We start from the raw sequence: 14,900 nt of genomic DNA, 5'->3' as shown, positions 1-14,900 counted from the left end.
TCGCGAGTCGCAATTTGCCGACCATGAACTTAGCATAATCACTTCAAGGTTGGCACTGTGTATTTTTTAAATTGGCTTGGAAGGTCTTAGGCAATGAAAATAATTACTAACATAAAGCTCACTGGAGCCAGGTGCTCTGCTAAGCACTGCACTCATGTAATACTAATAGCAATCCCATGAGATAGATGGTGTGGATATCCCCATTTTTCAGATGAGAAAACCAAACTACCGAGCAGTTAAGTGATTGCCCCAGGATGTAGTAGCACTGGACAGGATTTCCCCAAAGCCTGCACTCTCCCTGTCAGCCGGGTTACCTCTCTTTAAGGGAGCAGGCTCTCTCACCACACTTATTCTCGGCCACTTCTCACATTTCTATGATCTACTGTAACACTCAGTGCCTCCATACTCCTAGAGGTCTCAGGATTTAATTTGGCTGCTTTGACAAGCAACAGAGGTTCTCCATCTACTTTCCCTCAGCAACCTAGGCAGATCAGACATGCATGGACCCATGTCACACCTGACTCTTAAGATCTGCACATTTTCATGAGCTCTAGTCACCACCCCCATAGAAGCCATTGGCCTGTGGCCACAAAAAGGTGTCAGCCTTGGTCAGTTGCTCTCTCAGCCCAATGCCAGCCCTTTTCCTCACCAATCAGATGGCTTCAGAGGCAGGTGTCGCTGGCCAGAGTCAGCATCCGTTGGTCTGTCCGTGTAGCTTCCAATCAGAGATGAGCCCCTGGGGACTCATTAGCTCCTGAAGCCAGCAGAGACCACCTGGCACTCCTGTCTCTAGGCCAGTAGGGTCTTTGAACTCCCATGAAACTGGCAGCCTCTCAGTCAGAGAGCTAGCCTACCTTTCCCAATGCCAGCACCGGAGGCTGGCTGTAACCCAGAGGTGCTCATGCCCACAGCGAAGGCAAGCTGAAGGCTCTGGCCCAGTGTGGCACCTGACCACTGGAGTAGCTGTCCTGCCTCCTGGCTGGATGACTGACCCCCTCACTGAGGACCCTGCACACTCCAGGCTGTCAGCAGATGAGGGCTGGATGCTGGGCTTTCCAGCTGTAGAAGCTGCTTGTCTGCTCAGACCCAGAAGCCAGCTCCTCCCATGCTCCCTGAGGAGCCCTCTCTTACATAGAGCATGCATCACTCAGGGCTTTGTGTCTGGGGACTCAAAGCCACCAGCTCACTATTCTCATGCACCTGCCTTCCAGCCTTAGTAACAGTTTTGAACAGCCTACCTAACCAGAGGGCAAGCCAGTGAGAAACTCGAGAGAGAAGAGGTATCCAATGTGGGAGGAAGTACATTTCTTCCCTCCAGGGCTCCCTGAACTTGGCCTCCAAGAGGGGATGGGGTTGGGAAAAGGAAAGTAGCAAAAGCCCTTGAAAGATGAGTCATTTGCTCCTTTTGAAAAGGCCAGGATCTTAGATTGCTCCAAGGCACAACATAGCCCCTGTCTTCTCCCCCACCCACACGCCCACCTTATTCGCCTGCCCCTACCCAGCTGCTAGGAAGCCAACCTGAGACAGAAAACCTGGAATATTGAGTTTCAACTTCTGCTTGGGCCTGCCCAGTAGGGTAGCACAAACCACAGCCTTTCAGATTTTCACACCTGCACATATGGCTTGGGGGACTATACCCTCTCTCAGAGGACTATGTGAGGCAGCTTAAGTAAGACCCTGTGCACAAAACCCAGGGCACATACAGGTGCATGTATCTGCATGTGGCAGCAAGAGTTTGCAAGGATGAACAACAAGCCAAACACAGGAGTTAGTTCTGGGGTGGCTTGACATTGGGGGGCAAGGGGCTTTGCTAGGTACACCTGTAATGTTTGCATTTTTCAAGAGGGCATTGGCAAGTAGGATTTGTGTAATCAATATTATTTAAATGCAACATGCTAGCACATAGTTCATTCACCAGAGGAAGTAGTGGTCAAAATTGACTGATTTTTATGCAGAAGGCTTTTCCGCAGTGGTCATGCCCTAAAAGCCAGACTTGTATGACCAAGGCAAAGCCAGCTCTCCCTTCTGGAGGTAATCAGGCCAGAATTGCTCTCTGGGGACCCTGGTTGGAGGCATTCTTGCCACCATTTGCTTCTCCTGGGTGCCATGGATGTGGAAGGCAATGGAAACTATCCCCTGCCTTCAAGCAGCTCCTGATCCACTGGGTGGACTGGCTATACACTGAGTGGCCATATTATTATGACCTCTGAATGCATAATAATCTTGCCACTCAGATTATATATATTAGAGGCCTGGTGCATTAATTTGTGCGTGGGTGGGGTCAGGCCAACCTGGCTAAGGGGAGGGGTCATGGGCAGTTGGCCGGCCTGCCTGCTGGTCGAACTCCTGGTTGAGGGGACAATTTGCATATTAGCCTTTTATTATATATGTTATACACTGAGTGGCCAGACTATTATGCATTCACAGATCATAGTAAACTGGCTACTCAGTGTTTAACACTCTAACACCAAGCCTAGGCAACCCATGTGAATTTTCACAGAGGAGCAATAAACAACATGCTGCAGAAAATAAAACATGCCCATACCCCCAATTAGAGTCCCAGCTTCCCCTCTTCTTGACATGGGAAAGTTCCAGGCTTTCTGGGAAAAGTTGGAGAGCTTGGGCAAGGCCAAGGCATCTTGGCAGGGAAGTAGCATCAAGGAAGCAAACAGTCCAGACAGATCATATACAGAGAATCAGGTAGGAGCTATCAGCCCTCACAATAGGGTCCATCACAGAACCCTGCAGAGGGGTCTACTACCTATGTTCCAGGCTTTGGTGGAGGCCAGCATGGAGTAGCTCTGGGAATGGTTTCCCTCTGGAAGACCCTGGAGATGAAGCAGACAGACAGGGCTAGGAACAGCCAGTCACACTTCATTCTGAGTAGAGGAATAGCCAGGGCTCAGGCAAGGGCTCCACCTTAGCTCCCCCAGCCGAAGAGGCATTTCTCCAAGGGGCCACCACACTGTTTGCATTTCAGCTAAATTGCTCCCAAGGGTGAGTCTTCGTTTCACAACATATTTTCAGCCAGGCTTTTTCTGCAAACGTGTTCATGTCTGCTCACAAAAGACAGACACTTCCCCAGCCACAATAGCCTTCTCTTCCTCTTAGCTTTCCTGTGTGGCCCAGCTGAAACAGAAGAATGGGGCAGCTTGAGGAGGAGCACTGGAGGGAAGGCTTCCTGGCATCCTTAGCTCCAATCAATTCCACTCTGCTTGGCTTACCTTCCTGTCGTTAAAGGCAGTGGGGATTTGGATTGGTGGCAAGAAGCTATGCATGCTGCTACTCTCTGAACCTTAATAGTGGGATGCTCCTTTTAATTAGTCCCCAGACCTTGGTCTATCCTGAGGCTGTGGGGAGTGGAGGTGTGACCTTCGAGGAGAAACCCCAATCTTCCTCCTCGCTCACTGGTTATTCCAGGTACTCCAGGACCCATTAGTAGGGGGCAGGGAGCCTCCAGGTTCTACCCAGGCCTCCTGGTTCTTAGAAGTATTGCAATCCCCAAAAGATTCAGGAGTGGATAAAGCCTCTCATTTTATGGGGGCCAAGGAGGACCAGAGAGGGGAATGTAGCAGGGGCAGAGTACACTTGAAAACAAGTATCTCCCTCTCCCTTCACCCCATTTCCCTCACTCTTCCTCCCACTCCTCCATCTCCTCTCTATATTCTCTCTCTCTCTCTCTCTCTCTCTCTCTCTCTCTCTCTCTCTCTCTGTCTCTCTCTCACACACACACACACACACACACACACACACACACACACACACTCATGCAGTCATGTTTATTTTACATCTCATAACTAACCATGACTAACATACACTCTCTCTCTTCTTTATAACGAAGAACTCATGATAAGTTTGGGGGTTGGGAATGGTCTGGTTAGTCACTAAAGCCAATGGGAATGTTCTGGTCCATGTCCCCCAAGAGACATGCATGTATCCCTTTGTCCCCAGCACAGCCCTACCCAACAACCCAATCCACCCTGTCTGAGATGAGCTTCACAGGGTTGTGAACATGGATGAATAAAATTCAAAGCCCCTCCCTGTGGCTGCCCTCCAGAGATGAGTTGGGGCCTCATCCCAGCAAGTCTGTAGGAAAGACTCAGGAGAACACATCTCAGACCCAGCCCTGTGTTGCTAGACAATCTCAGGGCCATGTTCTCACTTACTGAGACGCAGTTCCCTCCTGGGTAAGTGAAAAGTTTTCTGGTCATTTCCGGGACATTTCCTTTGATTGAGTTTTTGTAACACCTGGCCCAGACAAGCTGCTGCAGGAGCACTTCCTCACAGATTCTTGCTGGCCTTTGTCCAAAAGGAAGGATCTGCAAGCCGTGCCCCTAAGGAGGCCCCTGCAGGGCTGGGAACAGTGGCAGAGAGGAAGGAGGGAGAATCAGAGCCCCACATGAGTACTGGATTCAAGAAACTCAGCCAGCAGGGTTTGCCATCATTGAACTTTTATTGAGCATTTTCTCTGTGCAGAACCCTGTGCACAATGTGGAAGGAAACAGGAAAACATAGCCAAGCCCCTGCCACATAGAATGGAACAAAAGGGACAAGATGGTCATTGTGGAGTCCTGATGGACAGGCAGGAAGCACCTGCCACTGGTGTTACTGCGAGGATCATATGCCCCACCCCCTTTTACCCTCCAAAGGGCTGCATCTCAGCCCTTTGGGATCTTTCTGCACCTCCAAGCAGCTAAAGGCCTCCCCCAGTAGGGGATCCAACCAGAGTTAGAAAATGGCCCTGATGCTGATGGGGGCTGCTGGGAAATAGAAGGAGGAAGGGCAGGGGTGGCCCAGGGAAAGAAAGGAATAAAGGGAAGGAGGAGAAAGCTCTGTTGGTAGGATGGCTGGAGAAGCATCACTGGCGAACCCACAGCCACAGGTTGACTATGCAGACCGAAAACAGCACGCTGAAGAGCATAAGTTCCCGCTGGGTTCTGGCAATTTCCTGGTCCTCCAGGTTGCTCAGACGCTCATTGTTCACACACAGCTGCAGAGAGACCAAGAGCAGGCTGGTAAGCAAAGCTGGTCTAGGGAAGCCCACGGCCCACCAACTGGGAAAAAAGTATGAAGTTCAAACAGGAAGGGACTTTGCTGCCTTTTGGAGGGGGGTGGGGGACTACCTCTGGGTAAGAAACTGCTGATACCAGGGGCCTGAGTGGGATGGGCTGCCTATGTTGGCAGGCCCAACTGCTTTGCACATTCCTTTGAATGCATCAGTTGTCTTGATGAAGCCAGTCCTTCCCAGCTGTGCAGGGTGAGCAGGGAAGGGCATTTTAATCCTGAGGAGACCTAGTATGGAGGAAGCAGCAGCACTGGAGTGAGGGCTTCAAGATGGGGTAACACTCAGGGGCCAGAGAGGGCCACTAGGCTGATAGCCCTCCACACCCACATCCATGTCCATGGCTTCTGCAGTCTCTGCACACCCGAAACCCCTATCTCAGACCTCTCAGCCATTCTCTCTGAATAGATGCCATTCTCTTTCACTATCTTCTTCTGTTCCCTTTTTGTCGTCTTTTTCTCTTCGTGTTAAAGCTGACTTAAGGCTGTCAGAAAGATGGGTATTGGGTGCCATGGGCATTGAGCATAGAGGAGGAGAGCCTGACCTCAATTTGGCTGCTAGAGAGTAAGATAACTGGAATGGCTATGCAAGCTCAAGGGGGATGATTTATTGCTGTTGAGGCCCACCTGCCACCAAAGCACCGTGATTCTGCCTCCACCCACCAAGTGAGTCCCCAGCAGAGCAGACATTCACCTGGTTTCTTATGGCCTCCATCTCCAGTTCATGTTCTTCCAAGCCAATCTCCGCAATCATATCTTCCTCTGAGCTGCTGGGAAATAAGAAAATATAGCAACTCAGAGCTGCTGATTGTCCCAGGCCTGGCAGAAAGCACTGGAAAGCCAGGAGGGCCAGTGAGTAAGATCAGGGGTTTCTCTGGACAGTCCCTCTGCCAGCCTCTAGTCCCTCCCCTTCTTTGGTAAGCAGGTCCTAGGGCTTGAGGGCTGGAACCCAGACCAGCCCAGCTGAAGAGCACTCAGAGGACTCAAATAGGCAAGGAGCCAGGAGGCTCAGGGGCTGTGGTGAGGAAGCAACAGATCTCCAACAATCATGGCCAGCTGCTCCGAAGCCCTTCCTGGCCAGTCTGACTCTCTGGCCCACTCTGATCCCTGCCCGGGAAGCTCCTCCTTTCCTCTTGTAGGGTCTCTGGGATCCATCTTACCACTCATAATGGAATCTTGAACCATGGAAGCTGCCAGGATACTCCTGGGGATTACCATCCTCGTGGCGTAGTTCTCTTGCCATTCTGCGTACTGGCAGCTGAGTACCATAAGTAAAGGAATGGTTAATCAAAGTAACCTTCATAGCACCAGCTGAGAAATTTGGTTGCCCCACACTTTGCCCAGGTATATCTGCCCCCAGGAGTCACATGGTGTCTGATCCTCCAGAATCAGAGGCTTGAAACTTCAGATCATTAGGAGAGCCTTGGAGGCTCATAAGTTGTCTGCCTGCCTTCCACTATTCTACCCACACCATGATCCCCAGTAGCTCCTAGTCATCTAGGCTGCAGTGAAGGAAAAACAGTGATAAGGGTCCCTCTGCCAGCACCATCACATGCTGACAGCTGAGTCTCATCAACCACGGAAGGAGACAGAAAACCTCAATTTTAGAGCCAAGGAAATTGATTCCTAGAGAGACGACTATACTTCCCCAAGGACACATGGTATCAGAACTCAAGATAAAAGTCTGGCTACCAGGAAACCATAGCCTCTTTCTCTTTCTCTGGGTGAACCCAGCCATCCCCATGTCTTTCATGTCTATCCATTTCCTAATAACTGGAGTGGATATCTCTGGCCCAGAGCTCGGAGGCCAGAGGTATCTCGTGCTTTAAAGAGCTAGTGTGAGCTAGAGAAGCAGAAGGTGACAGATCCACCTGGGTTCCAACCTCAGCTCTGGGTTTCCCATGCAAGATGAAATATCTCACGATATGTTTGTTTAACACACACTTACCACATGCCAAGGACCATGACATCCTCTAAGCCCTTTCCCATATCAAGCCATTAAATCCTCATCATGACTCTTTGAAACAGATATTACACAGAGAGGCCAAATAACTCGCCCAGGTCACATAACTGACAGGTAGCAGAGTAGTAATTTGAACCCAAGACATTTCATTCCAGAGGTTGTTCTCTTAACCATTACACTGTGATAACTCTCATATTTGGCATTGCTCCCCTTTAAGACTCCATTAAAGTGACAGTGAAGACAGTGAAATGGCATAAGCCCATAGGAAGAGTTCAACAACATTGTAGAATTCAGAAAGTATCAATAAGGAATGAAGCAAGCCTCAGTGTGGCTAGAAACAAATTAAGAGCAACTGAGGGGGATCCCCACCTGACAGCACTCAGAAAGGCCCCAAACTTGGAGGCTGCAGGGACACTGGGGTGGTCTTGAGGACCAAGGTGGAAAACAGGGGCATTAACTGAAGGTATATACATGGAACAATTATCTGCCCCTCCCACCCAATCTGGTTGGCAGTTAGGAACTTACTTCCTTAAAACAGTTAGGTCCTCTTGCTCCCCAACCTTGTTGCCTTTCCCCAGTAACCTTTGCAACAGTATAACAACCATTTTTCTAAAACTTGCCTTCATCCACTGGTGAATGTAGCTAACAGAATTGGCTACAGAAATACTGGGCTCAAATGATTCCCTAGAACAATCAGGTCTTTCTCCTCTCCAAAAGAGCTGCCTTTTCCCAGTATCCTTTGCAACAATATGGCCACCATTTTTTTCTAAAATATTCCTTATTGTAGCTTTAAGGATTGGCTACAAAATGGTCAGATTCCATTGACTGGATTTCCTAACAGCCAAGAAACAAAAGGAACTTCACTTGCCTTACCATTGTCCTAGCCCTAATATATATATATATATATATAATTTTGTATTTTAGTATGTTTGTACTAAAAAATAAACATTCAAAATAAATAAATAAATTTGTATTTTAAATATTTATATATTTACATATAGAAATATATTTACATATAAATACAGAAATCTAGACATATTTATAGAGAGAACAATATATACTTAATTAATATATACTTATTTAACTCTTTAATAAAGGGAAGTATCATTTCACAGACACTGGAGTTTTGCAGAATAAATATATCTGCTCCCAGCATTCTGGACTCTCAAAGATTAACTCCCAGCTTACAAAAGATGGCTCTGACCTCTTGCTGAATGCCTCTATCCTCATTTGCCTGCTCCCTCTTCGCCCCACCCCCAAGTCAACATCTTGCCCTGTTCAAACTACCATCATCAAGCTGGAGCCCTTACAGCCAGTACTACCAGCCCAACCCAGCCACCATGTGCCAAGGGCCAAATAAAGTACCATTTTCCTGGGCCGGGAGTCAGTCACATTCCAAGCCGGTTGGCCTCCAGCAGGGTCAGCAGCCTTTGACTCCAACTTCTGTCGCCGCTGAGAGGTACCCCTGGACCGGGATCCATGATCTATTATTTCTGGGAAGAAGAACAAAGGCCCTAAGAACACCCATAGAGGCTTTACCAAGGCTTCATGGGCACAGGACACCCAGAAAAAGGTTGGGTCCCCAGACTTCTTAGGAATCACTCAACACCCACTCACTGCTGTCCACTGGCCAAACCCAGGCCCCAGTTTGTTCATTTGTTCAAAAGATTAGCAAGTATTTACTGAGAGCCAAGCTCTGCGGTAAATTACTAGGGAGAGCAAAATGACAGACAAGATCACAGCAATCAAGACACTATATGTATACGAGGGGAGTAAGGGAACAAAACAGAAACAGGCCATCAACTATAGATTCAAATCAAGAAATACATGTTTCCAAAATGATAAAAACAGGGCAGAAGGTGGCATTGGAGGGTTAAGAGAGAAAATTGATCTGATTGATCTTGTATTAAGCCCTCTGAGTTTTTGCAATAGGCACAGTGGTAGCTTGGACAAAGAAGGGACCATACATGTTGAGTCTGAAAAATGTTCATATCAACCCATTTCCCTCCAGCTCTCGGTCACTGAAGCTAAGAATACAGGTATATGGACACCAAGATACAGACAGTTGCACATACCCACCCATGCATTCAAAAACACGTACATGCATATAGATGAGTGTCTGCCAAGTCAAACACGTACTTTCTCCATCACACATACACAGGTGCAGACAGCCAAAGGATGGGACATTTCAGGGGATCCTCACCTGCTACCACCATGTGTTCTTGACTTTTACCATGGTTTATAAGAATCAGGTCTTCATCCATGGACATTTCCATTTCCTCCTTGATGGTAAGGGGGCCTCCAGCCATAACAACCAGTTATTCACTTACAAGCGACGACCAAGGATGCACAGGGAGCAAGGCAGAGAAGCACTCTGAAAATGAGCGCTTTGTGGCGTCAGAATTCTGGGAAATATATCCTGACATGGGGGTGGGGCCAGATTCCCATTTACACTCAATCTTTAGACCAGAACCTTCTGTTCCTGCTGTATCTTGTTGTCTGGGTTTGTGGCCTTCTCCCCTGCTACTCTGTAAGCAACATAGGAGAATAGATAAGACTCAGGACGTTTGCCTGTGAGAACTTCCCTGGCTCTAAGGTCACTTGATTTGACTCTACTAGAGTACATATGGGGTTCATCTTCTACAATTTTGAGAGAGGCAAGGACTGGCACAGGACCCCAGAGTCAGTCAGTGGTCAGAGCAGGGTTAGATCTCAGGCCTGTCATGGTTTCTGAAAGCCCAACTCTGGTTACAGGCATCCTCCAAAGGCATCCTCTGCAGAGTACATCCTGCCTCCCTTTTTCCAGAGTTCCCAGGTGCAGGGGTGGGGTGGGGGTGGGGAGATGGCCTTTGGATGTCCTGAAGTCAGCATGTGCAGGAACAGTGAGAACCAAAGGAGGGAAGAGCAGGAGAGAAGAACTTGCCTCTCAACAATATAACCTCCAGGGTTCTGAAGCCCTTCACCCTCTGATCTAAGTCCAAATTCTCCCTCAGCTTCCTTGCTGATTAGACCACTGTGAAGTTGTGCCCACTTGACTAGCTTATTCCCAATTATTCCATCGAACACTAGTCTAGATATTGCTGTGCATGTATTTTGTAGCTGTGGTTAATATTTACACAATTATTGGACTTTAAGTAAAGAAGACAACTAACCCTCAATAATATGGGTAGGCCTGATCCAATCAGTTGAAAGGCCTTAAGAGCAAACACTGAGGTTACCTCAAGAAGAAATTGTGTCTCAAGACTGCAGCATCAACTCCCACTTAAGCCTATTGGCCTGCCCTGCAAATCTTGGGCTTGTCAGCTCCACAATGGCACGAGCCAATTTAAGTAAATTTCTATAAGTATACATACATGCATACATATACATTCACACATCTTATTGGGTCCTTTTCTCTGAAGACCCCTGGTTGATAAGAACAAAAAAGGTTCTATAGGTTAGCTCTTGGGAACACCCCAGGGCCTCCAGGGGAAGAAGAAGCTGTTTGTTTGTTTGTCTGTTTGTTTGTTTGTTGATAGTGTTACAGATGACCCCCATTTTTCCTCCTTTCCCCAATCTACCTAGTCCCCACCCAACTCCAGGCCTTCATCACACTGCTGTCTGTGTCCATGGGTTATACATTTCTGTTTATAAGTTCTTTGGTTAATCTCTTCCTGTCCCCACACCCCTGTCAGCTCTTATCCAGAGAGATTGGTTCCAGAGCTAGACAGGTGGGGCCAGAGAAGGGGACAGGCAGCCAAGATCACGCCACCCTCTCTAAGTTAGTCCTGGAGCAGAGCTGGCATAGGCCCTGCCTGCATTCCTGAGGGCCCCTGAAGAAGCCCTTCCCAGCTCCAGCAGAGCAACTGCCATGAAATATGAGCTTTCTGGAGGGCACCTTAGGGGCAGAGAAGTGTACTCTGTGGGACTCAGAGGCTTGGAAAGCAGGAGCCGTGGATTTCTGCCAGAGCAGGCTTGCTAGATGAAGGAAATAAAAATACAGGATGTCAACTGAATTTGAAATTTAAATAAACAACAAATATATATATATATATATATATATATATATATATATATATATATATATATATATATATATATTTAGTGTAGAATGTTCCATGTAACATGTGGGACATACTTACACTAAACATATTCATAGTTTATCTGTCATTCACATTTTACTGGGTATCCGTATTTTATCTGGCAACCCTATGCTCTGCCCATCCTCACCATGATCTTGGTATTTGAGCTTGAACAAGGCTTTCCTTTCTTGGGGCCTCAGTCTCCCCATTAAAGGATAACAATTGTCTCCTGGCTGGTATGGGAGAACACTCAAGTCAGCAGAGTCAAAATAGTGCGGGCAGGCACAAGCAGGACTTTGCATCATTAACCTCAAATCAGATTACCCTCTGATTGCCAACTGGCCTTGACCAGTTGGGACTTCCTGGGAAATGGGGCACTAGGCCTACAAAGGCACTACTCCCTAGTGGTAGAGGAACCCACCACTTAAAGCCAAGCAAAATGGATAGAGAGACTTCCCTTCCAATCTTCCAATGAGACCCAGAAACCTTGGCACTTGACCTTGGGCATCAAGGAGGCGGGACAGTAGGAGACAAAAGTTGCATGCTGTTTCTTTCTCAGCCCTTCTTTGTAGGAGGAGATTTGAGTTGGAGGACAGCATGGACATAAGACGAAAACTGTCACAGGCAAGCTGCCCAGAGAATAAAAGGATTTGTGGCTTCGTTAAAGGCAGACAGAGGAAGGGGCTTGAATTTGTCCCTTAACATGTCTCTCTAGCATGCAAAACGTTTGCCTTCATCATAATTTTCTTCTGTCACAAACTCACATTCTGAAGACTCTGAAAAGCCCCCACTGCCTAGTATGTCAACCTCGGGGGCCTGAAGGAGTAGAGTATCTAGAGTTCAGAGAGATTTGTCAAGCCTTATGGGATCAGGAGAATGGCCCATGGCCAAGTGTCAGTGATGGGCTGCAGAGACCTAGACCCTAGTGGAAGGCTCCCAGAGGATAGGGCTAGGGGGCCCAAAGCTTTTCCCACCTCAGAGATTAGACAGATGCTTCTGGAAAAGGGTGGTGGGTTCTAGATAACATCTGGCTTAGATGTGTGTGTGTGTGTGTGTGTGTGTGTGTGTGTGTGTGTGTGTGTTTTACATAAATGAGACCATACATTTGAGATATGGGTTATTCTGCAACATTTTTAAGTGAACTGTGTTCCTTGGGGGATCTTCCATGTCAGAACAAATGCACCTCACATCTTTAAACACAGCAAGCATTTTGCTGCACAGCTGCACCCCTGTTTATTGGCCTTTTCGTGGGCATTGGGATGTCTAGAGCTTTTCACTTTTATAAACAAACTAGAGGCTCGGTGCATGAAAATTCATGCACTGGAGGGGGGGTGTCCCTCAGCCCAGCCTGCCCCCTATCACAATCCGGGAACCCTCAGGGGCAGGAGGCTACCCGGCAATCAGGGGAAGGCAACATCCCATCACATCTCTGCTGGTGCCACTGCCGCCAGCTCAAGCCTTGGCTGGCCCTGGTTACCTGAGCCATGGGCAGCCCTAGGCAGCTGGGCATCCACTATCGGAGGCTTGCCTGCACCTTGGGCCAGCCCTGGGCAGCTGGGGGGCTGAGGGGACTGGATGCTGCCATCCTGTGGCTGTGGGCACCACCATCTTTGAGGCTGGGGTGGTCAATTAGCATATTCCCTCCTTATTAGATAGGATGTTGCAGTGAGCATTATTGGCCATGCCTCTGAACACATTGGGTGCAGTTTTTGTAGAGCAGGCACTAGAAGAGGTATTGTGGAGTCCTAGAATATGTGTTGATAATTTTGACCAATATTGACTGATTATCAATGTCCCCTCCAAAGAGGCTGCACAAAGTGGGAAGTCACCAAAAGGAAGAAAGTGCTGGGTTCTTCACAGCTTTATCAAGATAATGTATTATAAAATTGTCTAAAAGGCATCATTATGATGGATGAAAAATTATAGCTATTGCATTGTTGATTTAATTTATATTGCTTTAATTATGGCTAAACCTGAGCAGCTTTTCATGTTTATTGATTTTCTTTGTTCCTCTTCAGTGAACTGTCTGCTGGAGGGTTTGGATCTTTATTAAAATAAGAGCACCTTCATTAACAGGGATGGGGGCAAAAACTTTACCTCCCTTCAAGCTAACCATCCCTAAAGAAAACATATCATCATTTTCCCTAAAGGTGATTGTGAGCACAGAGCATCCACTGGGGACAAAACAAACACAGTTAATTGCATCCAAGTTTGTGCTGAGATCTAGAGGATGTGAGTCCCCGACAGAACAAGCATGCAACACAGGCAGCTGTTGCCTTCCTATCTACCTATTGGCCCTTGTCTTGTGTCTGTCTCTCTGCCTGCCCCACCTCCACCAATGCCTTTCCCACCACTGGCCTCTCCCAGCTGTTTAACCAATCACGTACTCTACTTAGATTCTCAAGCAGCTTGAGATCTGATGGCCTGTATGCTACCTGCTCCCACCTCTCTTGCAAGTAGTATGGTGGTTGGCAGAGACCCAGGCCCAGGGTCAGTACACCTGGGATAGACTTCTAGATCTGACACTGGTCATCTTAGGCAAGTTTCTTCCTCTGCTCTGAACCTCAGATCCCCATGCAAGATCGGCTAAAATCCTGTTTCAAATTGTGTTGCTTGGTTTCAGGGAGGTGTGAAATCTTACCATTTGTGACAGCGTGGATGGACCTAGAGGGTATTATGTTAAGTGAAATAAGTCAGTCAGAGAAAGACAAATACCATATGATTTCACTTACATGTGGAACCTAAAGAACAAAATTAATGAACAGCAAAAATAAAACAAGCACACAAACACACACACACACACACAACAAAAAAATAATAGATACAGAGAACAGACTGATGGTTAACAGAGGAGATGGGTGTTGGAGGAGTGGATGAAAAAATAAAGGAGTTCACCAGTACAGATTGGTAGTTACAGAAAAGTCACAGGGATGTAAAGTACAGAATAGGGAATATAGTCAATAGTATTGTAGTAACTATGTATAGTACCAGGTGGGTAGTGAAAATATCAGGGAAACACTTTGTAAAGTATAAGATTGTCTGATTAGTATGATATACACCTGAAACTAATAAAAATAATATTTAATGTAAATAAGCAAACAAATAATAGGAAACTATTAGACCGTAGCTCTCTAAAACCCTTTGATTTGATTTGATCACACTTTCACTGCAGGTTATATTGATAATTAAGAAAATAAAGAAAATAAAAAAAGAAGATAACATATCATTTCAAATGCCAAAGGGCACAATTGTCTGCTGCCTCTTCTGCTGGGAGCCCCATCTCAGGCAGCTACAATTCCAAACCCAAGCAAGCAAGCAAGCTGGATTTTGTCTGCCAAGCCAGATTTCCTAGGCATCTGGGAGCTTCCTCTCCACCTGATAATAAAACGTATGAACCTGTAAACACTTTTTCTTCCTGCTCCTGGAAGCAGCTGGTACTGAGGTCATCCCTAGAGCCCTAGACCCTCCCCCATCCAGAAGGGAAGGGGAAGGGGGAGGGAAAAAGGAAGGGAAGCTAGCAAAGCCTTGCAGCTGTCTTTCCTTTCCTTAAAGAGACAGGAAGCACAGAGGAACAAACTGCAGGGACTGAGCTGGCCCAGGGAAGGAAGGTCACCTCATAAGGAGAGGAGTAAGTGGCAGGACACCTAGGGAAGCTCTTGGGACCCAGCCCTCATAGGGACAAGGCAGCCAGCAGGAGGTTACAGGGAGCACCTAGATTTCTAAGTGTGGGCTCCTCTCATATGACTGTTTTGAATCAAGACTGACTAGTGTGCCCTAGCCGGTTTGGCTCAGTGGGCAGAGTGTCAGCCTACGGA

The 14,900-nt window shown here is 47.3% G+C and overlaps 1 protein-coding gene across 1 annotated transcript; it reads right to left on the bottom strand.

The window, feature by feature from the left end:
- Positions 1-4,445: 4,445 nt before the first annotated feature.
- On the bottom strand, positions 4,446-9,473 carry FATE1 (fetal and adult testis expressed 1). Its single transcript, XM_036413177.2, has 5 exons — positions 9,228-9,473; positions 8,390-8,517; positions 6,222-6,328; positions 5,756-5,831; positions 4,446-4,990 (listed from the first exon to the last, which is right to left on the bottom strand). The coding sequence occupies exons 1-5, from the start codon at positions 9,331-9,333 to the stop codon at positions 4,859-4,861; spliced, it is 549 nt and encodes a 182-aa protein (XP_036269070.1). The 5' UTR covers positions 9,334-9,473; the 3' UTR covers positions 4,446-4,858.
- Positions 9,474-14,900: the final 5,427 nt, after the last annotated feature.

The sequence above is a fragment of the Pipistrellus kuhlii genome, unplaced genomic scaffold (genome assembly GCF_014108245.1).
Source record: "Pipistrellus kuhlii isolate mPipKuh1 unplaced genomic scaffold, mPipKuh1.p scaffold_m20_p_49, whole genome shotgun sequence".
NCBI lineage: Eukaryota > Metazoa > Chordata > Mammalia > Chiroptera > Vespertilionidae > Pipistrellus > Pipistrellus kuhlii.
The sequence above is the reverse complement of the archived record's forward strand: the minus strand, read 5'-3'. Positions and strand labels throughout refer to the sequence as shown.

Coding starts and splice junctions, on each gene's coding strand:
- FATE1 (XM_036413177.2), bottom strand. CDS start 9,333: ATGGCTGGAGGCCCCCTTACCATCAAGGAGGAAATGGAAATGTCCATG. Junction 6,329..8,389: donor ACTCCCGGCCCAGGAAAATG/GTACTTTATTTG, acceptor TCCTTTACTTAT/GGTACTCAGCTGCCAGTACG. Junction 5,832..6,221: donor TCAAGATTCCATTATGAGTG/GTAAGATGGATC, acceptor CTTATTTCCCAG/CAGCTCAGAGGAAGATATGA.